A 27,158-nucleotide genomic window follows, 5' to 3' on the forward strand; every position below is an offset into this window, starting at 1 on the left:
TGTGGCCTGTGGGCGAGATGTGGCCCACTAGGCCATTCTATCTGGCCTGCGGGGCCCCTGAAAAAATTCAGAAAATTAATATTTATCTACCCCGGGCTGCCTGTGATGCAGCCCTCAATGGCTTGCCAAAACACAGTAAGCGTCCCCCCGGTCAAAATAACTGCCTGCCCCTGCTCTATCTATTCTAGCCCTTCTTGTCAGGATGAATAATATTAATAAAGCTGGGAATTTTGTGGTTTAATTGGAGGTATTGATATTTGAATTCAGAACACTTGCATCCACATCCTTTTTTCAGACCTTTATTCAGGAAGACACTTGAGCCTAGGGTTATGCTTTTCTGAAGTAGTACCTTAATGATCACTTCTAATCAAATTATTGATCCACAAGCCTTTATGTATTTTGCATCCACACAGGCTCAGTGACTTTTCTCTTTCAGAATGACAAAAGATTGTTGTCGCTACTCTGCTTTTCCATCTTGGTAATACTAAAAGTAGCTTTGTACTGATGAGAAGATGGTCCAATGAGTAGGTGACTGTAACTTTATTGTTGTTCTGCATTAGCTCTCTAGCTGCCTTTTGTCGTGAGAACAAGAACTCAACTTGTTTGGGTATTTCAGAACAATATATAGATGGAAAGAAGTAGGCAAAGTAAGAACCTGAAATTTGATGTCCCAGTTGCTGTATTGAAGAATATTTGATGTAAGTGGACATGATATTGTGACATAAAGGGCAGTTGCATAACGACCCTTCTAATATTGGGATGTAGGAAAACAATATATTCAGAAACATATTCTGGTATCAAAGATATAGTAATGCCACAGGGCTTTGGGAGGGCGAGTTACCTGTGGGAGAAATGCAGCTGTATTTTTTTTTTTTAATGTTTCCTTTATGACTTTTATATAAATATTGTTAAACACAGTTAAAGATTTAACATAGCTCAGACAACTTGTGTGTGTGTGTGAGACTTACATTTTCAATCCTCCTAACGTGGAACTAGATGAAATCTTTAATTTTTTAATCTGGATTTATGTTGGCATCTAATTACATGATTAAGTGCTGATCCCTCCTTTTTCAAATGTACTTTTTTTTTCTTCCCAGGAACTGATTGTAATGTATGCTTTATAAATCTAGAAATTGGGAGAATAGAAAAAATGAGATATAAATATTTTATCCTTTTGAAGTGGCATTACCAATATTCATATATGTCATTTTTAGGGAAACTGTTCTCTTACTTATGATCTTAATGTTTGTTTATAGGGTGCTCTGACATCACTTATGCTACCCCAGAATAGCTGATGCAAGTCTCAGGGATAGCTTGGGGCAGGGATAGCTTGGGGCAGCCTCAGGGAGTGGAAGGAAATTCTTCCACTCCCCTGCAAAAAAATTTTGCCTCAGACTCCTAGCAACTCAGGCTGTAGAGGAGCAGGGCAATTTTCTTCCACTCTCTAAGACTGCCCCAGACTGTCCCTGAGACTCCTAGCAGGTGAGGCAAGCAGCCTTGGGGTTTGGGAGGGGAAGAATTGTCCTCACCTCCCAGTGGCTGCCCCAGGTTGTGGTGATGGGAAGCTCAGCAAGGCAAAAACTTGGTGGGCCCCATGCTGGGCTGCATGTGACAGAGACCCAGCAGGGAGGACTTCTTTCACCACCTTCCTGAGGCAGTGGCTGAAGCAATCAGCAGCTGGGAAGGCAAAGGGGGAAGGGCTGCTGAGGGTTGAAAAGCCCCCACCACAGGGGCTTTTCTCCCTGCAAATGTTATGTAGACCCTGGCTAGGGTGTCTGGGGATTTGTTCCCCTGCCCCTGTTTCTATGGGCTGATGGACACGGGCTGGAAAGATGCAGAGGAGTGAGGCAGTCCCTGCCCCACTGAAACAGATGGCATAGCAAAGCATACTGGGATGCTGGGGGACTGTGAGTTAACTTGAACCAGGAAGGGATCTGGGACAGAAGTTCCATAAACCGATTTGACTGAAATCAGTTAAGTCTGATACTATATTCAACTAGGCTTATCTTCAGTTGGTTTTGGCCATTTTGAAAGCAATTTATGTGCATTGAACTTCCATTCTGTTACAGATTTAAACCAGTTTCCCATCACTTAAACTGGTTTATGTGTAACTTCTGTCCCTAGCTTTAGAGTTAAATGTACAAAATTTTAACATATTTTTTAGTTCAATATACCTCATGTGTTTTTAAGTCTTTAAATCCCCACAAGGAGGGTTCTGCTTTGTGTTTGTGAGTATTCTATGTGCAAATGGCACCATATGAAAATAATGAGAAGACTTTAAGTATCCTCATGCTGTGCTTCCTAGCTGCTAATGACAATGCTTTATATGTAGTCACTATGATAATGTAAGAGAACAAAGAAAATGCTTGCTAGACTGCAGTGTGGTATTCTGTAACTTGTCATCAGTTTAATCTGGGGTTGTATAGTGCAGTACAACTGATTTTTATTAGCTCTGTTAACAAAGATGCTTCTATGAAACATGTACCATTCATAAAATGGGTACATGCACTGGAAGACACAACTATTAACTGAGAGAAATCTTGCAAACACTGAAGTCAGTGGGAGTTTTGCTACTGACTTTGAGAGAGCCAACTGTGCGCTGAGGAAGTTTGCCGGGGTGGGGGGAGGGGAATGAGGAGTGAGCCTATAAAACTGAAGCTGGCAAAAGGATTCTCACTTACTGAATTTAGCTCCTGCTCCTGAAAACCTCTGCTTTTTTCATCCTGTGTCCGCCCTGCCCCAGCTGGCCAATGCCTATCCTAGCCCCATCCCCACTCCCTCCCTCACCATGGAGGGGCGTTGATTTGCCCCTGTACAGCCCTTCCCTTCCCCTCCCCTTTCACCACAACAGACTTACCAGGCAGACTCAGCTGTATCAGAAATCAGATCAGTATTGGCCGATATGCCTCCTTAACAATTGGGTATCGGTATCGGCCCCCCAAATGTCTATCAGTGCACCCCTAATAAAGATAAGGTTACACAAATTAGGGATGATTTTCATTTTAACTTGTCATTACTCTCCTCAGTTATCTATTGTTTTAATTTTATGTAGCAAATAAGGAAGCATATTTATGGAAGTTTTTGAATGTTCTTGTCATGTCTCTCCTAAAATCTGTAGCAAAGCAGTAAAATAGCAATAGAATCCTTTTCCACTTCTGCTGGACAAATATTTTTGTCCACTACTAGTAGGAGAGAATCTACAACATTTCAGATATTTCTACAAGTTAAGAAAATCCTAGGGAACCGTAGAAATGAACATTCTTTTTTGGAATTTTTAAAAAACAGTTTGGATAAAAGATTACGGTGCACATTTCTGTAAAGGTAAGGGATCTTTGGATATGTAATTTTGGTGCAGGACCATTTCCAATTCAAATAATAAATACAGGGAACCAAATGGTTTCAAGAAATGTGAGTAGCTTACTTTCTAGTTCTCTGGTTCAAATATTATATAGGTTAATGGTGACAAATAGCCATTGCCCTGGGTTTGTGGTCTCAAAGCAGGTTCAAACAGGGATTCATTATGATCTTGGGAAACACGGATTCAGTGAATGTGTATTTATTTAATGATCATTAATAAATCCCATAGATTTGTCACAGGATACCCTATTTTAATTAATCATGTATAGAGATTGTGAACTGCTCTTTCACAAGGAGACACTGTCCTATCAGAACAGAAGTAAGGCATTTGACAGTATCCATGTTAGAAATACCTTGTTTGTTTTCCAGTGGTATAGTTTTCATGAAGTAGAATGAGGATTTCAGTTTCCTGGTTTTGGCGCCTTATATGAATACTACATTCACTAACTCAATTTCACTGTAAAATTATAAAAGAAAACGCGATCAATCTTGAAAATTACAAATAAACGTCACTTCCTGTTTGAAATGTTAGATGTGGGTAACTTTTAGTTAATTTTTTCATCTTTGTACAAAGTTAACGTAATATTGGCACAAAACTAAAATACCAAATCATTTTCCCAAGTACACAAATTGCTTGCTTTATTTTCTCTTCACTTCTTTCAAATAAATGGTTGGTGAAGTTGCAGTTGCATTTTACATGCAAACTCTTTGGTGCATACCCTGTTGCGTGCCAAATGGGTTGCTTCACTGCATAGTCATATTTTGACTCAGTCTCTGGTAATTTGATTAAGTATTTAGTCTCTCCCTTACAAAACCATTTCAATTCAAGTTTTGACTTCCATTTTCCATTTCCATCTTGCTGTAAGTAACCAGAAGATGTTAGTGCACTACTTGGTATTCAGGAGAGAGAGTTTTTTGCAAATCTGCAGTATGTTATGAAGACATGGATGTTATGTATCTTGTAAAATTTAGTTATGCATAATATTAACAATGTTAGCTGACAGTTTGAGATTTTACTGTATATTGCATTTATGTACTAGGCCTGCTTGAAGCTAGTTGTTGGGTTGGACTCAAATTGTGTTTTCTCAGCCTGTAGGTAGAATGGGGGTATGATTCTCTTGGGACTTGATAGATTGAGAGTCTCAAATCTAACTCCAAAACAGAACAGCCTGTTTTTGCTTGGAGATCATTTTCACAGAATTTCAGTAATGATTTGCAAATGAATCGGGTGACTAGAGTGTATGCTAAAATAGTCTTGGGGCATTATGGAAAAGCTCTGAAAAATTAAGTAGAAAGGTTACTTTTTCTACAGGCTTATTGAATGGTTCTGTAATATTTAGGATAGATAGCTTATGTCTGTACTGTAGATTATAATTAATGTGGGTTTTTTTAGAAAGACAAAAACTAGAAGATTTACATTTTCTTTTACAGGCTACAGCTTGTATAAGAGCCTGTAAAAGTCTGTGGTTTCATTCTTATTGAATAAAGATTTTTCTCTAAGAGTTACAAATAAATTTTCATAAACTTTTAAAATTGCCTCGTCTCATAACCTAACAAGGGTTCTCCAAGCTCTAGGTGGAACCTTAAAGATTTAAGCTGCTTTTCACCTTTTATTCTTTGTCTCTTCTTTCACCCTCTCTTGATGTTTGTTGGAGCCCCTTTTGGCATTCTCAGGTCTTTGTTTTGTTATATCAATGCAGGGCACTTTCTTCCTTCCAGGGCCTGAGTGCACTGGCTTGGCCCTGCTGGCTTCTGCCAAATGGGTTTCTGCCAAAGTCAGCACTACCTGAGAATGTGCAGGTCTTGAGTTGAGCTACTCAGCTGGTCTCAGTTGCATCCTGCTAGGTGTGTTTTTTTTTTCTTTTATGCTCTTGGTTGGTTTCCCAGGAGTTTAACAAGATGTAGCTGCTTCTTGGTCTATTCTTAGTTCTAGCTACTTACGTGGCATGCTCCAGGATTTGAATCAAGTAATTTTATTTTGTCCTCCTTAAATACAGAAAGATCACTTACTCTATCATATTACAGGATGAAGTAAATTGAAGTAGAGTATAAGTACAGGTATGGTATATTGTAGGAAATAAAATAGGTGAACTGCTTATTATATTGGAATCTTATTTGTTCTTGCATATGCTTTTTATTTATGCAATTCAGTTATTAACCATATACATTCTTCACTATTTTTCAACATTATCATCACAAGAGATCTCTGAATTTATGTAATATTTATACTTTCACGAAGTGTGTTTGATCTTCTAGATCTAGAATTTTCTGCTTCACCTGTAGCTCTCAACTTAAGATTCAGTTTTTGATATAATTTTTCTCTAAAGGGTTGACAGAGAAAGACATAAATAATAGGATCAAGGCATACATTTGCAGCAGACAGTAACAAAGTGAATTCCTTTGCATAGAACAGAGATCTTTTTGACTGACAGGTGTATTTTGATTCAGTTTGGCTTAGTGTGTATGGAATTCTACAGAGATGATATGGGACAAAGCAAATGACAAACACAAACATGATGCTGAATATGTTACGATTGGTTTTTTTCTTAGTTGCTTCTGAATTTCTCCTGAACTTTTTGTAGGAATTGTATATTTTTCTTGATATCAAACTGTAAAAAATGGTTAATAGAAAAAACACAATCCAAAAAATTCCTAGGCAAATATAGCTTGAAGCCTTATGCCAGTATTTACCTAATTCGCTTTTGAGACTCATACAATTTTTGGGATTTCTCTCTTTTGGAGACTCATTAGTTAAAATAATATTGGGCAATGCTAAAAACATTTGCAATACCCATATGATTATGGAGATAATCTTGCTGTAATTTACTGTGTGAACAAAGGATGTAAACCCAGGCTTTACAATTTTGTAGTACCTATCAAAACCTATGAGGCCAAAAAATGCTATTCCAATATACATATTTAAGTAAAAGACAACAGCTGAATATCGGCACACAAAGAAGCTGAGTTGCCCAGGCCCAATTTCTGTATCAGCAAGAATTTTGAAAGGGAAAGTCAGGCTCATGATGAGGTCAGCAACAACAATGTTCTTGAGATAGACAATAAAACTTTTTTTGCTAGAAACGTGCAGGAAAATCCATGCTGCTGTGCCATTTAGCAGGAATCCTCCTATGAAAATGAAACTGTATGCTAGCGGGATGACTTGCTTGGTTACTACTGAGTTGTAAGTACAGTGGTTGCCTGAAGTATTTGCACTTGAGTTGAGCATTTCAGAATGTTTCAATCTGTGATCCTGAAAGCAGAAGGAAAATTAGATTTACCAAGAAGATACCATGGACGTGTTCTCATTGTCCTTATCATTATTTGTAAGATTAACATCATTGTAGTTTGTTGTAGCATCGGTATATTTTTTTTTTTCAAGAATCAAAATAGTAACTTTTCTGGCAAGTGTGCATAATAAAACTGTTTGCCCAGTGATGCTGGATGACTAGCTCTCTCTAAGTAAGCATCACTTATTTTGTTTTTCAGTTTGTTTTTTTCTAAATTCTTCAACCCTTTTTTGGTGAATGTGGGCACATACCCAGCCCTGAAATTGGTCAGGAGGCATGTTACCCAAAATGTGTGTGGGTTTTTTTTTGTTGTTGTTTTTTTGTGGGAGTTCTCTGTAGAGTGGCCTAACTTTATTTATTTTGGGTATCTTATAGAAGAAAAAAAACTCACAGTATTTATTATATAAAGAAGGGTCTTTCATTAAAAAAAAAAATCAGCAAAATAATTATATAATTTTTTCTCTCTCCTTTCCCAGCTTCTTATGTCTTGACTTTATCTAAACTGCATGTTGTATATATAATGAGTGGAACAAAATTGTTACTTTTATTTTTTTGAACTGGCATTTCAGTTCTTTTTTTCTGTGCAGCACAATGGTGCACCTTGTGGCCATGGAGGATTCCAGACACAGCAGAACCATTAAAATTATGTTCTGCAGAACTGACTTGCGTAGAAAAGATGTCAAGGGAGGTACTCTGTTTATAACAGTGAAGGTTTTGGGATAAGGTTGGTGCTGGTACAGGGGAAGGCTGGTGGGTATATTCAGATCCACTGTCCTTTTTGGAAGAACTTCTGCTCACAATCTGTCATGGTTACATGACCTGTGTACTGGGGCACATTCTGTGTAGTTGAATGACTGACTGTCAATATATGTACCATTATGAAGTGCTGGATTTTTTAATTCTAAGGGCCAGTATTTCATAGCTGACACTGTCTTACTAGAAGAGATATTGCTTATGTCAATATTTGATAAGCAACTATCGATCCTCTGGATCATGGGGTATAAAGAGACTCATTTGTATACCTGCATAAGGTGTAAGGTAGGACTGTCTTCTCAGATTTCCCTAGTTAATCCTAGTTAATAAAAAAAACAAACAAACCCCAAATAAATATTGCCTGATTTCCAGAGGTACTCAAAATATGAATTTCTCTCTCAAATTAGTGAGAGTTGAGGTTGATCAGTATCGCTGAGAATAAGGCCAATTTGTTTAGGTTTTAACAGTCCTGAATTAGAAAACGGGTCTTTGTATATTCTGCATTTAAAGTATAAGCTTTTCACATTTATTTATCAAGTATGAGGAATATATTTTAATATTGTGTAAAAGGAAATGTTGTATGGATAAGACATTCACTATCAGCATGTGACTCAATCCCAGACTCAGTAGCAGATAGTAAAGAGTTTGGGTCAGTTAAGGGAGTGGCTTTCGCTCAGATGCCTCAGGCTATTGTTTGCTGTCTCAACAACATGGTACAAATAGTTGCTGCTTTTTTTTTTTAATTCATTGTCTACAGCATGAGTCCAATCTGGGAGCCTGCCTTAGAGGAAGATTATATTAATTCATTTTGTGTTTAGCAGCTATATAGTTCACAGATATGCTAGTAAGAAAGAGGATGCCAGGAAAGAGGATCAAAAGTCACATATGACAGAACCTGTAAGGCAGCTGGAATCGCTGCCATGTCCTTACCCTTCTTGGTCTTGATTGATAAGTTGTGGATGGTCACTCACTGGGGTGTTATTGTTCTAGGGATCTTTCCATTCCAAGGGGAAAAGATCTATTTTTCCCGCTGTGTAATCTGTGTACCTAAATCGAGGGAGGGGGGGAAACCACAGTTATAGTTTTACATCATACTGTAATACGATACATTTACTTAAAATGCTAGTTGGAGCTGGTAGAAACATTTAATTGTCATCTAACACTTAGCAATAGAAGAGAATCTTGAAATCTTTCAGTAGATCTTTGAAGAGAGGGATGAAGATTCAAGACATGCCTTTCATGTGTCATACAGAAGTCAATTCATGTTTGCCTGGATCAATTATCTTTCCCTGCTGTTCTTCAAGAAAAAAAAGTTAGTGTGTCAAAATCACCATAATGATTCTACAGCAGGGGTGGGCAATTATTTTAGCTAGAGGGTCGCTTCATGAGTTTTGGTGAGCTGTTAAGAGCCACAAGGGTAGCCCTGCCCCCTGGTCACCATCTTGGTGCTAGAAGTCCCGCCCCCTAACCCCTGATCTTTGTCACTGTTAGTCCCTACCCTTGCCCTGGAAGTACTCCTTTTGGGAAGGGGGTTTGCCATCTTGGAAACGGAAAAAAGTACTAAAAATCTAACATGTACAATAACATTTTAATTTTATTTTAAAAAGATTTTGGTCCCAATTTGTGTGATTTGCAGCATGTATATAGAAGTGATTGCATAATAGCTCAAAATGAAGTCTTACTCTTGTATATTGGGAGGTGTGGGTGGGTGTTGGGTGTGTGTGTGGGGGGTGTGGGTGTGTATGGGGAGGGCTAGTGAGGAGCGTTTGTTGGGGGTGTGTGGGTGGGTATGGGTTTTATGGGGTGTGTGGAGAGGGAGAGTGGCTGGGGGTGCGTGTAGTGGGGTATGTGCAGGTAGTAGTGAGCAGGGCTCCTTCTATAGACCATGAGTATGTGTGTGGGGGGCGGGGTGTGGTGTTGGTGGGGTGTGTGATTGTGTGTAGGGGAGAGTGTAGTTGTGAAGTTTGCGGGGGAGAAGTTGTGGGTTTGGGGTGTGCATGAAAGCCCCCCCACATGCACCCCCCTGAGTGAGTCAGCACCTGTGCCTGCCTCGCAACAGCCCAGAGCCTGTGTGCCCTGTGGCGCTTCCCCACCACTGCCAGCAGTGTGCAGCCCCAGCAGACCCTGTGCCTACTCCAGACTGACCCTGGCAGGAGTGGATCGGCCAGATGTGCACAAAGCCCCGACCCAGCCGCTGTGTCAGCTCCACACCACCCACCCCTGGTGTGTCCTGCTGCCCCCTGAGCACACGGTGAGCCTGGGGCAGCTCTGCACTGGACTGTCTTTCTGGGCAGCCCAGGTATTGGCAGCTGCTGGTCCCAGTCCTGCGGTGCTGGTGGGGACCTGCCCTTTGCTTGCTGCAAACTTGCCTGCTCACTCTGAACAGCTATAGCAAGAGCAGCAATGGCAGGGCAGAAGTGTGCTCAGTGCAGGGGAAAAGCAACTCCCCACTTCCCTCCAGCATTGCCCTGTGGTTCCTGCAGCAACTGTGCAGAGCCTGCACTGGGCTGCCCTGCGCTGTCACTGCCATCTCCGGGCTGCCCCACAGGGCAGTGGGGGCAGTGCAGAGGAACTACAGGGTAGCTCAGGGCAGCCGCAGGCCCTGCTTAACCAGGGAGCGGCAGGACATGCCACCATGGCATGATGCCTGGGCCAGGTGGGACCGAGGGATCTGCTGCAGGCTGGACAAGGCCTGTCCGCGGGCTGTATTTTACCTACCTCTGTTCTACAGAGCTAGGTTCAAAGCCTCAATCACTGGAACTGCTGTAGAGAGGGATATGGGTTATAGCATATATCCTCAGTAATCCATGTCCCTTTGTGGGTTTTATATAGAATGAAAGTACTTCTCCCCACTCCCCTAAAATTTATCCCCCTATGTGTATGTGGAGGAGATTTTTCCTTTTTGGTGTATGGCTAAGCCATACTTTAACACTTTCCCTTTGGATGCAACACATAGAGGGCAGTGACTCTTTTCTCCCCCCCTTTAAAAAAAGTGTTCTGCTAATGTCATTATTTATAAATCTTCTAAGTTAATTAAAGTAGAAAGCGTTGAGTATTTTCTTATAAAACTGCTGTATTTCTTTCTTTTTTTAAAAAAGTGTTTTTAAATGAAGCTATTTATTTACCACCCCAATTCTCTTGTTAGCTAAGAAAAAACAAGCTTCTTATTCTGTTTGTCTTAAATTGCAGTAAATGAAATTTATGTTGAGTGTTAGGAAGAACTTTCTCTTTGGGGGGTTAAGGATTAGAACAGGGTACCCAGAGAGGTTGTGGACTTTCTGTCCTTGGATGTTTTTAAGAGTGGTTAGACAGACACTTGTCTGGGTTGGTTTAGTCTTGATGATCCTGCTTTGATCAGGGGATTGGATTAGATAACCTTTTTAAGTGCCTTTTAAACCTATTATTCTGAGATTCTTTTTTTCTCTTCATAGTATGTTGACATGGAAAACTGTGATCCTTAACCAGAAGTTCTTAAAACAAGTTTTGGTTTCTGTTGTTCTTCCTGATGAGGCTTGTACATTGCTCCTTGCTTTCACTGTGGGTATATACTGCATATTTTGTGTTGCATATCTTCTGAAGCCAATGCTAGAATTCTGTGCTATGTGAAGTTTATAAGTGTATATCTTCACACATGGATGCACACAAGAGAAATAGCAAATATTATTTTAGGCTTTCTCATATGCCTATCAAGTTTTTCGAAAATGAAATTAAGGTTAATAGCTAATGGATCGACTCCGCATTGATGGTTTCTACCATCACCCTGATAAAAATGGTTTCCACGCAGACATTTCTCCAAAAATCTCATCTCTCCTCAAGAACATGTTTTTTACCCTTGATCTTTGACTAAATCCCAAGAAAATAGGTCTTTATAGATTCCATAGACATTTGGGCTGGAAGGGACCCTGGAGGATCATCGAATCCAGCCCCCTGCCACAGGGGCAGGAAGTCAGCAGTGGTCCCAGTAAGATAAACATCCAAATGTATCTTGAAGGTGTTCAGAGTAGGTGCTTGAACCGCCTCCAGGAGCAGTCTATTCCAAACCTTGGGGACTTTACAGTGAAGAATTCCTTTCTTATGTCCAGCCTGAATTGGTCACGATGGAGTTTGTGACTGATCTTGTCATCCCTTGGGGTGCTCTGGTGAACAGATGTTCCCCCAGATCCTGATGAGCACCTCTGATAAACTTATAGGTGGCTACCAGATCACCCCTGAGCACTGAGGAGTCCCATGGCTCTCAGCCTCTCATCATAAGGTCTGTTTTCCTGACCTCTGATCATTTGCATGGCTCTCCTCTGCACCCTCTCAAGCTTTTTGAATTGTGGAGCCCAAAACTGGATGAAGTACTCTAGCTGTGGCCTCACCAAGGCCAAGCACAGTGGGAGAATGATGTCCCGTGATTTGCTTGAAAAGCATCTATGGATGCAAGCCAGCATTTTTGCTCGCTTTACTAGCCGCAGCATCGCACTGAAGGCTCATGTTCATCTTGTGGTCAATCGTGACCCCCAAGTCCCTTTCATCTGTAGTGCTAACCAGCGTAGCACTACCAAGCCTATAAGCAAGCTTCAGGTTTTTCCTCCTGAGGTGGAGAACCTTGCATTTTTTGGTGTTGAACACCATTGGGTTCTCGTCCGCCCATTTCATGAGTCTGTCCAGATCCGCCTGGATCACCCTCCTATCCTCAGGTGTGGATACTTTACCCCAGATGTTGGTGTCCTTGGCAAACTTGGCCAGTCCGTTTCTGACACCAATGTCTACATAATTGATGAAGATGTCAAATAGTATAGGCCCTAAGACAGAGCCTTGAGGGACACCACTGGTCACAGCGCACCAAGACAATTGGCTCCCATCAACCACCACCCTCTGGATCCTACCGTGGAGCCAATTCCCCAGCCAGCAGATTGTGATGAGGTTGAGGCTGCAGTTAGCCAGTTTAGCCAAGAGGTGATCGTGGGATACCAGATCAAAGGCATTTTTAAAGTCAAGATATACAATGTCAATCTCTTCCCCTTTGTCCAGGTGATAAGACACCGGGTCATAAAAGGAAATGAGATTGGTCAAGCAAGACCTACCAGCAACAAACCCATGCTGGGTATCCCTCAGGATATTGCTTTCAGCTAGTCTGTTAAGGATGGCTTCGTTGATAATCTTTTCCAAGACCGTCCCCAGGATAGAGGTCAGGCTGATGGGCCTGTAGTTTGCTGGATCTACTTTCCTCCCTTTCTTGAAGATAGGCATGACATTGGCCCTCTTCCAACCATTGGGAACTTCACCAGAGTGCCAAGAGTTCTCAGAGATCCCTGCCAGGGTCTGAGCTATGATGCTTACCAGCTCCCTGAGTACCCTTGGGTGTAACTCATCAGGGCCGGCTGACTTGAAGATATCCAGCCTGTCAAGGTGTTCCTTCAAGCGTCCCCGAGGTCAGCTTTGATGGAGGCCAAGAAATTTCCCTCACCTGGGCCTCCCTGACCCGTAGTGGGCAGGGCTGTCCCATGGGACTGGTGAAAAACTGACACAAAGTACCCTTTAAGCAAGTTCACTTTTTCCTGGGCATTGGTTATCAGTTGTCCCATCTGGTTCAGCAGGGGTCCAGTGTTGCCCTTCCTTTTCCTCTGGCTCCCCACATATCTAAAAAAGGACTTTTTATTGTCCTTGATATTTGTAGCTTGCTGGAGTTCTATCACAGCCTTGGCTTTCCTGGTTTGCTCTCTGCAGGTCCAGATCAGAGCAGAGTATTCCTCCTTGGTGGTGGTTCCAGTCCTCCATCCTTCGTAGGTCTTCCTTTTAAGACGCAGAAGTCCCCTGGAGAGCCAAGGGGGCTGCTGTGCCCTTTTGCTGCCTTTCCTCCGAGATGGGATGGACTTCGCTTGTGCATCCAGGATTGCTCCCTTGAGTAGCAACCACTCATCCTGAGCTTCCCTCTCCATTGGGTTGTGGCCTTTTAGGGCCTCTCTGACAAGCCTCCTTAGCTTGTCAAAGTCAGCTTTCCTGAGACTGACTTGCCAGCTTTACAGCAGATGGTGAAGTTGATCAGTTCATGGTCACTGTCACCCAGCTTCCCTTCGATTATTAGGTCGCTGATTAGGTTCCTGGTTGCCAGGTATGGAGTCTCTTGGGTCTCAGTGCAGCTGCTAATGCTGTGCCTTGTTTTTGGGTGAAAAGTTTGTGGCATAGTTGATATCCCTTAAACACTAAAGGCATTGGCCAGAGCCACCTCATCTTTATGGGGCATAGAGCCCAGCTTGAATGCATTTGGGGGTTGTGAAGTCTTTCCTTCCTGCTAGTTCAAACTGCTCCTGTACCTGCAGCAAAAACTTCTTAATTCCTCTATTTAAAGGGCATTCAATACCTTCTGCATATTTCATATTTCATTTTAAGGGTGAAAAAATAACCCTCTACTGAATTTAGAATGGTTCTTTGTGGACTTATGCATCAGGCAATTTAGATGTCTTTTTATTTAATTTTAAATAATTATCTGAGTGATTTGTCAGTTCTTTGGCAAAATGCTGCTGGAGATGCACGATGATTTAAGGTTATCTGAACTGGGGAAATCTGGCTGTCTGGCTGGTTCTGTCTGTCTGGCACTGTAGTAAATCTGTTGTCGTGTTACTTGTACCCTTGCTTTTACCTTTACTTCATATGCATTAAGTTAAAATGGTGGGTCATTCTTGTACCTGAGAGTTGTTTTTAATTTATACTTGGGAACTCCCTTGTATTTTCTTGCAGACCAGACACCCCAGATAAGATGCATACTTTGTTTTTGGGAAGGCAGAACGAAGAGAAAAGAAGACTCTTGCAGAGTTATGGCTGGATAGAACAAAGGCAAGAGCCTAATCGTCAGCTTGCTAACCTTCTCTTTCCTGCTCAGGCAAAAGCTAATTTTAACCCTTTCACAGACGAATTGGGAGCAGAACTTGGTTGCTCAGCCAAAAGCAGAAACCTTAGTTGCTGTTGAAAACTGGATTTGATTGGAGGGGGATTGAGGTAGGGAGGGAATAGGATTTCAACAAGAGCTAAAAACAGTCTGCAAAATTGTAAAATAGAAGAAGGGAGACTGCTCACAGACAGCAAATTTACCAAAGAAGTGATAGCTCGATTAGTGGACCATTAGTGAACCATCAAGAACATTAAAAAGCTGAGAGGGCTGTTTAACACCTGTGAAAAGCCTTTAGCCATCTGCTAGGAATCAGATAGACTGTAATGAGATAGGAAGTCAATTGACTCCTTCAGCCCTGCTGAAATAGAAAGGCCACTACTGCTTCTGTGCAGTAGGAATCAGAAGGGGGGTTCTACTGCACCATTGCATCCACCCCATATCCATGAATCCTTTGTACAAAGAAGCCAAATTGATGTGCTGAGTATGCAGAAGTTTGATTTGGTTAAGTGCTTAAATGGCCTATACTTTGAGTTGCTTGTAGCCTTGCCAAAATGTATGGAAGGAGAGTTTTGCAATTCCATTATTTAAACTACTGAAATGCCTTCTGTCTTAAAATACCTGTTCTTACTGTACATGGATTCCAAAACCACTCATACACTTTTTGTGCAGTCTGCAACCTGACTGTCAAAGTTCATAAAGTTCATAACACTTCTCGCGATTACCAAATAATATCTATGCTGATAAACAGGGAATTGATGCAACCTTTAATTTTTTTGTAAGAATTGAAATACCAAATTTATTTTTGCTGCCCATTTTTTTCAGATTGTTTGTTTTTCCGCCTATCATTTGCTTTTTCCTCCTGACTGTCCATAGACATTCTCTAGTACAGAAGAGATTTACAGATTATTTTTGGAACCCAGTGCAGCTGCTTGATCAGTGACTGCCGTACAATTACTGAGTGTTAGAATTGCTACAATATAGAAATGTTTTTGAATGGCAAAATTAATCTACCAGTGTATCAAGAGCTTCCCAAATATTCTCTTGTATGCAAGGTTTCTTGTAATGCAAGGGAAGTTCAGGAAACAAACAAACAAAAAAGCCCAACACATCACAGTTACAAATGATGCTGTAATCCTACTATAAGATATAGGTACTTATATGCATTTTATAGTTGGAACATAGAAACTGATCTGGAGTGCTCAGTCCTCCACTAAATAGTCACTTTCATGTTCAGAACATGTCCATGGTCATGTAGGACTTCATAGTTGCATGTCCTGGGTTAATGAGAAGTTTCAGAAGATGCTAGGACAGAGTTTAGGTCATCCCTCTCAAAATCTTGTAATACTTAAGCTAAATGAAAATGTCTTTCACTGTTCTAATAATATAGGACTTTTTAGCAAATTGTCTATTGTAATTGCCTTAGTGTGGTCTTTTGGAAGGGCTAATTAGCTATGCTAAAGGCTCGCTGTTTCAGAAATGAGGCTATGCTGCTTTTGGTTTGGTATGTAGCAGCTACTTCCAGAAGCAGTATAGCTGTGTTCAGGCAGCACTAGGCCCAGGTTAATTAGCTCTGCCTTGGTACCAAGCTAATTTGTATAGTCTTGTCCATGATGTGTGAGGCAAAATCATGCTACATTCTCTTAGCAAATGCAATGGGACACTGACTGCTACCATGAGAATGTTTGGTCTGGACTGGGTTTGGTCAGAACCAAAACAAAAGTCCATTTCAGGGACCAGCTGAGGATGCCAAAAAGCAGTCCTCAAATCCAGGACATCACTAGGCAATTTGAAAGGGCTGGTTAGTTTAACACTACCCAAATGCATTATTAACTGAATAGGAGAGGAATCCTCTGTTTTACACCCATGTTTCTTGCCTTGCCTCATTTGGTATTGAAAATGCATGAACTTCTTGAGAGGATGTGCCCAATACAAATTCCACAATAGCTATAGAAATGTGTTATGTAGTGTATATAGCTACAGGAGCTTATGTAGCTACCAAAATGTTATATGCAACTTAACCATATATAAATTAAAATGACAACTGCCTTGTCTCCAGCAGGATTGCAAATGGTGTGAACACAGTTATCAGATTTAATTTTTTTCTAGTATAGATACGTTCTTCAGAATGAGGACAGGACAGGGGAAGCAGTAACTTGTTTTCCAGTTTGCTCAGGGGTGCTTTCTTTCTTTAGATAGATTTTTAAATCACCTTTGTCTTTTTTACTGCATCTTATCAGCAGCTATCAGTAATTTTTTGTCAGCTCTTTTTCCAAGTGACTGAATTCACATATATTTTTTTCTGTTCATATCAACCTTTGCCATAAGACAGTATCTACATTTTGATACTCAAGGGAGTGAAAATATTCATCATAATATTCTGGGTGCTATTTCAGCCATTTAAAACAGTGTGTGTTTGTATTGGCTGGCCATTCCACTTTTTTGTCTTCATTTCTAGGTCATTAAAAATGAGAATAGTAATAAACAGTCAATCGTATAAAGACATCAGAAAAGTCAAAGTGATATTCCCACTATGAGGGAATATATTCATATGACGTTAGAGCTAATAGGGGAAGATGTTCAATACAAACATAGACTTAAATTGCTTATGAAAAGAGCTGAATCAGTAGTTATGCTGATGCCCATAGGGTGAAAACAGACATAGTCTTATGTTGCCTTTGTGCTGCCACAAACATTTTAATGACATTACAAAGTGAAAATGGATTTCCATACTCCCTGTCTCACCACATACATTCAAATTTGTGGTTCCAACAAAGTAGTAATTTGTGGCACTTTATTGCAGTGGATGTCTATTTGCTTTATGGTGGGAGAGAACAGGCAGTCCACAGCTGCCCACATATTCCAGCACTCCAGGCAGGCACTCTCAGGGCTTGGTCCTGTGTACACCCTATGAATTCCTATGTAGAATTAGGCCCATCAAACCTTAGGAGTGCCTGCCCGGCATTCCCTGCCTCCAGAGATGTGCCCTGGAAATTGCTGGGGTTGCATCTCTGGAAGTGGGGAACACATTGCCCACTGATCTTGTGGGTCAACGAACAATGTGCATTTCATGCAGTGAAGCAGATCAGCTGTGCCGGGACATAACTGAACACTGCTACTCTGCTTTATTTGGTGATGTTTATTTATAGCCTCTCATGGCTTTAATTCTACACTTCCTTGCTATCCAGCTGTGCTTTTCAGGAAGAACCACTTCTCAGTGGGAGAAGGTCGTTTGTTCTCCCTGGCCCTTTTAAACCTTGGCCTTTCTGCTAGGATTCCTATTAAGAATGTCCGAGTGAAGTGGGGTAGGAGGTATGTGTGATGGTGCACCTATCCATTGGGAATTGCACTGTACTGCAACAGCAACATATTTAATGAAATTGTCACTGAACGACCCTTGCTAGCTCCCCAGATAAATCTCCACGGTGTTCTAGAAATATGAAGCTCAGAAAATACCGGGAAAGACATTATCTAATGCCTTTCCTTGCATCCCAATGCTTTTGTCAAGGACAAAATTAACAAGACAAACATAATAATAATAAGATAAACAGAAACTTAAACTTCCTGTTCTCTCAGTAACAGTACTGTTACCCCTTTCACCTGAGTGGCTAACTACAGTTAGGGGTATTTCAAAGTACTTTAATTAAAAGGAAAACTTGGAGGGGCAGAGTTAGCTGTCTCCTTCCTTTCCCTCAGCCATCTACCTGGAGTGCTTGGATATCTCAGCAGCCTTGCATTTGTCTGTTTTGTATGAAAACATACTTGAATTTCTTGTGGTTATTGGGAATGAATGGCAGTGGTTAAACCCATCAGTCTTCTGGGGAATTCAACCCAATCCACAGCTCTGTTCCTATATACTTTTCCCTTTAAATGCATATTTTGCTGCTTCTTGTGTCTTTTCTTTTAGCTGGAGCTTTGTTAATGGAAGGTAGAGGTAGCACTGGCCTGAACTTGCCTTACTTAACACAGTTTTTGATGGGTTTAAACTGAATTTCTGGCTTTAGAGATATAACTAATAAATGGTAGAGGAGTCAATTTTGACCTTCAACCTACTTACTGATTTATTAGAGTTGTTGTCTTCTTTAGTTTCTTGTTTATAAATACATTTGGGGCAGGGAAAATGTCTCTGTGTGCATAGCACAGTCAACACTCAAAAACAATGACACAGAAATCCAGGAGAATGTGAATCTGACTCTTCTGGGATTTAATGTTTGTGTGCATATGTGTTTCTTATTCCATATGTTTGCAAAACCAGTCTCCAAGCTTATAAATGCAGTGCATCTCAACCACTACTGGTAGTACTATGAACAGTTCTGTTACCTGTAAATAGAATTCAAAGGGATAGAACTAATCACTAGTGATTTAAGGGCATGATTTTGAGAGGTTCTGAACACCTTCAGCTGTCATGGACTTCAGTTGGAGCTGTATCTACTTGACAATTCTGGAAAATCATTCCTCTGTTTATGTAAGCAAACTCTCTTGTTTTTCCTCCAGGGGGCAATAATAGCACATTTTTCAATGAAAATAAAACTTAACTAAAAAAAATCATATTGCTTGCCTGAGTAATACTTAGAATGAAAAGGTGGACTTTACTGTAACAAAGTTGGCAATAGAGAATATGCTACTATGCTACTTGAATCTAAGACAACTTTGAATTTAAGATCCCCTGATAATTAGATTCTAAACATGGAAAATTTATAAATGTGTTTAATATTCCCTCTATACATAATGTAATTATTGTGTGTGGGGGGTCATTTTAATTTTCTGTGCTCCTGCCCCCCCCCAAAAAAAATCTGGGGTGGGAGTGAGAGGACAGAACCCCCTGTCCCCCTACTTGTGCCTGCCCCCCTGCTGCCTGTCCCCACTCCATTGCCATATCCTCTTCCTACTAATCTTCTGTGGTAGCTCTGGTTCCAGGTTTAGTTTCAGCAGCCCTAGCTCTGCCTTTCCTGCCCCTACCCAGCCAGGCAGAAACAGTGGTAGTAGCTCTGGGACTGTCTGGGTTGGGGTTGGGGTTGGGGCTGCAGCTGAAGGTAAATGGGGTGGAAGGTGCAGTTTTCCCTACTTTTCCCCCCAAGCCACACCCCATAGTCCCATACTGCCCCCCCCAGATCGGAAGAGCGTCCTGTATGAGCCAGCACCTACCCTGGACCAGTACTCAAATCTAAGACTAAGCTTTTTTCTCATGTTGATTAGGGGGAGGGAGACCTTGTCTTGGATTAAGTAACCATGCTACTTAATAAACGTACCCTCTATGTTAAACAATGTATAATGATCTTTTAAAACAAATGTTCCAGACACGACTTCTAAAACTCATTAAGGGTATTATGGATACTTTCTTTGCTCAGAGGGCAAAGCTGGTCAGGAAACCTGGCCAGAAGAAAGGGAAACTGTTATTGAAAACTGTTTTCTTGTTAAATAAAGTTTAGAAAATGTGGTGTTTTATTTGGGGAGTATAGAATATTCCGAACTGGATGTAGCAATTTCATTTGTTTACTGTCCAATCTTGCTTATTCTCGTTAAACAACAGTATTATCTCAATTTTCTGATCATTAGGTATTATAATTTTCTGGAAACTTTTATTCTTATTTCTGAATATTTTACAAGGTTAGTTAATGATTTAAAGGGCCAGATCCCCCACACAGACCTGTATCAACCACTGTGTTCATACATACCTTTTAAGGTCCTCACAAGTTTAGACAATTCTTTTTTGTATGCCCCTAGAACCAGTTTCAGTTCTAAGCCAATATTGAGCTTATTTCAGATATTTCACTTGGAAACACACAGAGTATCTATATAAGGATTCTGACTTTCCATTATGTAATTATTAGAAACACCTGCTGTATCAAATGTAAGTTCATTTACTTATGTAGAGAGATATTTTAGGTATTGAAACACTTTATTCATAAAGGTAAATATTTGAAGGGATGTAAAATATTTCAAAATTACAAATGATCATGTAAATTAATATTTTCATGTCTAACACGCATTTTATGGAAGTAATCCAATGTATTGCTTGTTCAGAACATGGAAACAACTTTGCTAATCTTTAATGTTGTTAAAATTTAAATAAAAAATGCTACTTGAAAAAAAGAAAAGAAAAGTTGCAGGAGAATATTAGGAAATAAGCCTAAAATATTTAAGTATGGACATTTCCTTACCTGTATCTTTTCAATCACTGCTGGAATAGTATTCATCTAGCTGGGTATGCTATGCAACTGATCATTGGAAATACAAGGCTATTAATTTGATCTGTATTTCCTGGTTGGTGCCTTCTAACTATTGCTTGTGAGTGGCTTGTGTGGCTTCCTGTTTCTTTTCATTTTTGAGAATTTATTTAACCAAATAAATGTAACTGACATTTTGATAAAGTAGTTGTAATAATTAAAAATAAAACTATAAAAATAAGCTTAAAAGGCAGAAAATTAAGATTCTTTGACAGAAAATGCAATTACATGCAACACTTCCCATCTTTCTCCTGTTGTCAGTTTAAGGCTAAAGAAAGGAGGAGATTACAATACAAATCCTTGTTGCATGACTTGGAATAAGTTATGAGACAAATGTTTTTTAAACAAAAGCAGTTGCTTTTACTTACCATGTACTGTGAAATCTTGTCTGTAGTGTTCATTAACTCCTTAATAATCGAATATACTTTTAATTTAACATAAATATGCTTCACGCTGTTATCTGCATAATCTGCTTAAGTAATGATAATTCTTGAAACTTCTACTTCAGCTCCAAAACAAAAATGTGTCAGTGATATTGCTTAGCCAAATGTGGTTTAAATGTCAAGTCCTGCAGATGGTTAAGTACACTGCTTTTAGTGTACTTGTGTGTACTTCCATGTGGATCAGCACTGAATTGCTTTCAAAGGATACAAATTTGTAAAGTCAGGCATAACAGTAAACGTTCTGAAGCTGAGCATAAGCAGAAAAATATTGTTCCCATGTCTAGCTGTGACCTTTTCTATGAAGCTACTGTAATAGTTTCTGTTATTAGTGGATGTGTTTTAGCCAGAGTTCACAGGGACTGCATTGCAGTTGCGTGGGGTGTGCTGGGAGAACATCAAAGATTTGCTCTTGGGGAAAAATCTTGGTGTGCGCTCTCTCTCTCTCCCTCTCTCTGGTTTTTGTTTGTTTGTTTGTTTTATTTTGTGTTTTTTTTCCCTACAGCCTCAGGTCCTATTAATATCCTTGCAGGCTCATTCCTTCTTCCCTCCTTTCCCCTGCACACGTTTTTTCCCAAATCAAGACAAAACAAAATAAAAACCCACCACAGATTAATGATGAAGCAAATTTATTTTTGCTCTTTAGGTTTTCTTGTAAACTTTAAAAGCCTAAATTTGTCTCTTCCTGCTGAAACTCAGAATTCCTTCTCTGAGAACATATATTCTGTGAGGTAAGAAAGTGTAGTACTGCCCCTGTTTAATCAAGGGGGAAACTTATATACAGAGATTAAGGTCAAAGCACACAAGTTACCCATTAGCTTTGGGTTTCAGACATAGGCACTGGTTTTATTTATAACTTTTACATTGTTTTTATGTTCAGGGCATCGCTGAGGTTGACTGTAGTTGCAGTTGTGAGTTATGCTTCTGCAATTCTGATTCCAGCTGCCTTGGCACACTCATGAAATACCACAAACACTGGTGACTCAAGTTTTTTGATTCAAGTGATTTCACATCATGGAAGAGATGGGGAGAGCATCGCAGCATCCAACTGCCCTATATAGTTGCGGTCTTCCTGGCAGTCTTTTGCAAGCATTGTTCTCAGAGCCACTGGAACCTACTTTCACTAGCCCTAAGGTACAATTTCTAAGGAAAAGAATTTTTCTACTGTGATTAATTCTAAATACTTATTTTCTTTTGACCCTTTTACAAAGCTGCTCATCTCATTTGATATTTCTGGATAGTTATTTGCTTAAAATAGCTGTAGAAAGAAATCAAGTTAGGGTGTTAGGTGCTTGACTTCATGAGGGAGATGGGCTAGCTGGATTTTTCTTAACCAGCCTGAGATCCAAAGTTCACAACATTGCATCTTTGCTCTGTGCAGTCGTGGTAGGTTATAGTCAGAGTAGGTTATACCTGTTGATAAGTGTGAAGGGAAATGTGGCTTCATTTTGGGGAAGTCAGTGTATTTTATCTGCCTTCACAGGTGTAAGCGAGGCAGGCTAGCTTCTCTCTGCTGCAGAGGAAATGAAAAAAACCCCGAATCCCAAAAATCAATTGACTCTAAAGTCTCAATGTTTTCAGGTCCTGGTTTTGGCTGAGGGGTTTCTGTTCTTATCCACTGTCACTGGGACTGCTGTGCCCACCCACCTCCACCTCATAAGATCCAGTTTCACAAAGAAGAACAAAAAGGATTGCTGGGAGCTGTCTCTTACCTTTCTTTACTGATAGAGTGCCTGGATGGAAGTGCCTCTTCCAAGATTGGGGAACCTGTAAAACAGTTTCTCTGCCCTGAGGAGGAGGGAGAAATGTGAGCACTCTTTATCAGAAAATCCTTGTCCTTGGACATAATGTCTATGAAATATGTGGTGTTATCCTCATGGGGGAAGGGAAGCTTGAGTGAATTACAGAGCTAGAGAAGTTTTCCTTCCCATCCTGACTGCTCACCATGACCATGGAACAACTGCCCAACCCTTTTCCCCATAGTTCCTGCAGATGTAGGGTACTACTGACACTTCCCCTTCCTTTTCACAGCTTTTCAGTGGCCCTGGCATCACTATTTGTCTAGGTCTCTCACAAAGCAGCAAGCAGGCTGGCAGATCCTTTGAATCTGCAACGTTCCACAGCTGAGGTTGGTTTTAACCCATTTAAACCCTTGAATAAAGTATGGATTCATACAAAATCCCCCTCTGGACTCCATCCATCCAAGAACTCTATTCTGAATTCATCAGGACAAGAAAGCTTGCCTGAAAGAGGAACCTTGACTCCTTCTCACCCCTTTCCCAAAAATAGTTTGGCTGAAATTTCTTTATTTACCTGAGGAGGGATAAGAAAGAAGGCTCAGATGTTTCTACCCTGAAAAAGATTTGCAGACAGCCTGTTTCTGTGTTCCTTTCCCTTCTATCTTCACTCCCAAGATAGATGAAAAATAGAATACATGCATGAAAGCCATGGATGAGGAATAAAGAAGCACTAGTGCAGGACAAACAGCCTTCTAAAGAATCTGCTTTAGAGGATTCTTCCAGCTGCTGCTGGTTCAAAGTGAAATCCTTTTTCATAAAGGACACAGATCCCAGTACTCTGGGATGGGAAGAGGGTCAGACTTCAGATTCTGATCTAGCACAAATTTTTTTTGCTGATTTTTTTTTTTTGGATTGATCTCCAAATGAAATTCCTACAGGGGAGGGGGAAAGTCAAGCCTGTAGGGAAAGTGAAACCACTAAGTATCATTACCCCTGTTATTATAATTCCAAGTTTAGTACTTCATTTTTCTATAAATCTTTCCTTGGAGGAGAGGATGTAATTGAGGAGTAACAGGAACTTCTAGGAAAGGCCACAAGATAGAGTCTGTTATTGGGCAATGTTATAGTGTTTGCTAGACTAAAACAAATCTCTTTTCTCCTCCAAAGGTTGATGATAATCTGTTCTCTGGTCAAGGACCCAAGCATTTCCATACAGTAAATTTATTGTCAAAAGATACTTATGGACTGAATTAACAGTAATAAAAAAAAAAAAAAGGTTGAGTATGTATCGTGTGTCTTTAGAGCTTCAAGGAGGCTATTTGGTGAGCCCGTGGACATTGTGGGAATGAACTCGTGGGGGGAGGGAAGCAGACCACAGTACCTAATAAGTAGTGTACATGAGACTACAGATTATAACTCAAACCAGTGGACCACTTTGCACCAGCCTGTTTAGAAAGTGCATCAGAGAGGAATTAGTTGCATCAGAGGAAATGCAAGTTTGGAGGTCAGTGGTAGGAATGAAATTCTAATATTTGGTTTCTTTAGCTGTCAGCTTTCTGATCACTATCAGCTTCTGAGAAATCGGTATTTGGAAACAGTTAGGCAACCTTTTATTTCCTTTTTCTTTCTTGTATCAAGCACAGAGCTACAGAATAGACAGGACACACAGACAGTCATTCTACATATCCTATGAATTGGAGCCACAAAAGCATTCTCATCTCTAAGGAAGAAATCAGGGTTTTACTCCATATTGTTCATAGTTTAAAAAGAAGTTAGGAGGCTACACAGCCATTTTTAATCTAGTATCTCAGCAAATCCATGATGAAATTGCACCGTAGAATGTTAGACCTTAAGATTCACCCTGCTTGTCTTCAACTAGTTTCTACAATGGGAATGTTATAGCATCTGTAGTTTTGAAATATGCTTATCTCTGTAAAAAAATAGATACAGTTTCTCTCACTAACAGATTTGCAAAGTGAATACATCTAAAAGCCTGTTGCTGATGCACCAAAGATATTTTTGTACACCATCTTTTCTGTTATCTCACTATAACACTAAAGAAGTTTAGATAAGTTTATCTATTGGTAATCAGTGCTATTTACCAATAGATAAACAGCACTGATTAGTACTTTAGCCTCATGTGAGCTTAAGGAATGCTTGGAACTTTGGTTTCATTGACATGGCCCAAATATCCTTCCTATTTTCCATTCAAAAGAGTATTTATTCTTCAAGGGTTGGTAGTACATTATAATCCAGACAGTTTGATCTTTAGCTGTCAGACTGCTCGATACAGACTTGTGAGTCAAAAGATGGTATTGTAAGAGGCAGTATATATGCTTTTAGCATTCTGGAAGAATTCTTTGAGCAGACTGTGTCAAAGGTTTTCTGGAGGTTTACCAATAGATAAACCTATTCATCTTAACCAATTTTCCTATTTACAAGATTATCTATAATGGATTCTCAAATTTCTTTAAGATGGACAGGTTAGGTTTGGAAGCTTAGCCCTGGAATACTCTTTCTACTATGTTCACAATAGAGAGCAGTGCTAGAGATACACTGAGCATACTAAAAACAGCTTCAGAACACTTCTTTAGTATGAGGCATACATAGGTTGCTAGGTTATATGTTAATGGCAGTATTCTGCCTCACTGTCGGATGTGGTGTAAACATGACCATAATGTTTAATTTTCTTTACCAAGGGCATGATTTGAGTTCTCTTCTGGCAGGTTTTTCAGTGGTAGAGACTTACCTCCTATGCCACTGATTAACAGGTCTGGTCTTTTTTTTGAGGCTGCATAGAACAAAGATTTGGTGTTATGTTTTTGTGGATTTCATTTACCATGAAGGGCAATGTTCATGTAAGATACGGCTACATTTTTTCCTTCTCCCTGTTTTAATATGCTTAGGAACTATAACTGCTTCAGTGCTTTAAAGCTGAAAAATACATCTGTATGTGAAGTGAAGCCAGCGTGAAACAGATGCCAGTGATGTCAATCAGGCTTCAGATTTATACCAATCACATGTGAACTGAAACCAGAAGTTTCTAACAGCTGTAGTTTCTGGTTACAGAAATAGTCATCTGTCATAAGTTGTTCCTTAGTGAGTGATTAGGTTGTGGTCTTAGGATCTTTGGCAGTTTGAAAACACATCTTGCAAATGAGCCTTACACACACCCCATAACATGGCTATGATGCCACTACTAGCAGTTTCAACAAACAGATAAAGAGCTAAAATTAGTTACCTCAGATAACAGGTGATAGTCTGGGGAGTGTTGTATTGTGCCTCTGTTGTAAGATATTCAGTCAGTTGCCTTTGGGTTGAATTAAGAATCTTGAACTTCCAGGATGCAGAGCACCTCTAATAATCACTGAGAGCAATCAATTCTAACTTCAGAGATGCTCAGGACTAATCTACAGACTGAAATACTGTGTAGTAGGGCGCTGAATGCTCAAGGAAGCTGTTAGTAGGATAAAAATAATCTTTGTGTGCACGTTTCTGTTTGTTCTGAGCTGTCGTTACCACACTGACAAAATTTTGCGTTCTGGTGATCCTGTAGAATCAGAAAATCAGAAGCTGAAGGTTACCCAGTTTGGGTGCTGGGGTTTGTTTTCAAAGATGACTTGAGTTCCTTATCTGGTGCCAAACTTGAGACACCAGCCAGGACTTTCAGGGAGGAGATGCTGACCATTTCCTGAAAATTGTTCCTTTTTTAGGCAAGTTGGCTAAGTACAGATGGTCTAAAATCCCGAGGTTGAATTGATTAAATTTTTGCAGGTTAGTCTAAGCTACAAAGACTAAACCAACAAGCAAGTGAATAGACATTCACTTTTGATTCTGGAAGTGCAGTCACATGCCTGCAGTGGCCCAGGCCAGAAGCCGCAGGGAGGAGGGATGGGACGGTGAGGGTTAGAGCATGCCTCCTTGCTCGGCTGGAGCAGATGCTTGAGTCAATGTTCGTCCCCCACCCTGAGAGGGTGTGTGCAGAGGAGGTGCAAAGCATCCCAGGATGCTGGAGAACTGCAAGTTGACTTGAATCTGGGAGGGATCTGGAATAGAAGTTCAATAAACCATTTTAACCTAAATCAGTTAAGTTTGTCACTATATCCATCCAGGTTCATCTTAAACCAGTTTCGGCCACTTAAAAACCAGTTTATATGCACTGAACTTCTGTTGTGTTACAGATTTGAACCAGTTTCTGATCACTTATACCAGTTTATGTGCAACTTCTGTCCCTAGTCCTCAAGTTCAGCACCTGAAAATATTAGTCCCCACAGGAAAACTTAGACCTGAAATTCTGACACCCTTTCTTTATAAGGTAGTTCAATTGGGTTCTTTCTCTTCCAAGCAAAGGATTTCATAGATTTCATAGACATTAGGGCTGGAAGGGACCTCAGGAGATCATCGAGTCCAGCCCCCTGCCCAAAGGGCAGGAAGTCAGCTGGGGTCATAGGATCCCAGCAAGATAAGCATCCAATTTACTCTTG

At 40.3% G+C, this 27,158-nt stretch overlaps 2 protein-coding genes across 4 annotated transcripts in view; one reads left to right on the top strand and one right to left on the bottom strand.

Moving 5' to 3' along the window:
* The window catches only part of MED12L (mediator complex subunit 12 like), a 300,171-nt gene that overhangs the window by 110,449 nt on the left and 162,564 nt on the right, over nt 1-27,158 (top strand). The gene's annotated exons all lie outside the window — the stretch shown is intronic.
* On the bottom strand, nt 4,645-20,526 carry P2RY14 (purinergic receptor P2Y14). Its single transcript, XM_019532588.1, has 2 exons — nt 20,430-20,526; nt 4,645-6,607 (listed from the first exon to the last, which is right to left on the bottom strand). The coding sequence occupies exons 1-2, from the start codon at nt 20,463-20,465 to the stop codon at nt 5,570-5,572; spliced, it is 1,074 nt and encodes a 357-aa protein (XP_019388133.1). The 5' UTR covers nt 20,466-20,526; the 3' UTR covers nt 4,645-5,569.

This window comes from Crocodylus porosus, unplaced genomic scaffold (assembly GCF_001723895.1).
Source record: "Crocodylus porosus isolate Cpor-Errol unplaced genomic scaffold, CroPor_comp1, whole genome shotgun sequence".
NCBI lineage: Eukaryota > Metazoa > Chordata > Crocodylia > Crocodylidae > Crocodylus > Crocodylus porosus.

Excerpts from the sequence above, each read along its gene's own strand:
- P2RY14 (XM_019532588.1), bottom strand. The coding sequence starts at position 20,465 with ATGAATACTATTCCAGCAGTGATTGAAAAGATACAG. Across the intron at positions 6,608-20,429 it reads CAGTGATTGAAAAGATACAG|GATCACAGATTGAAACATTC; the intron begins GTAAGGAAATGT and ends TTCTGCTTTCAG.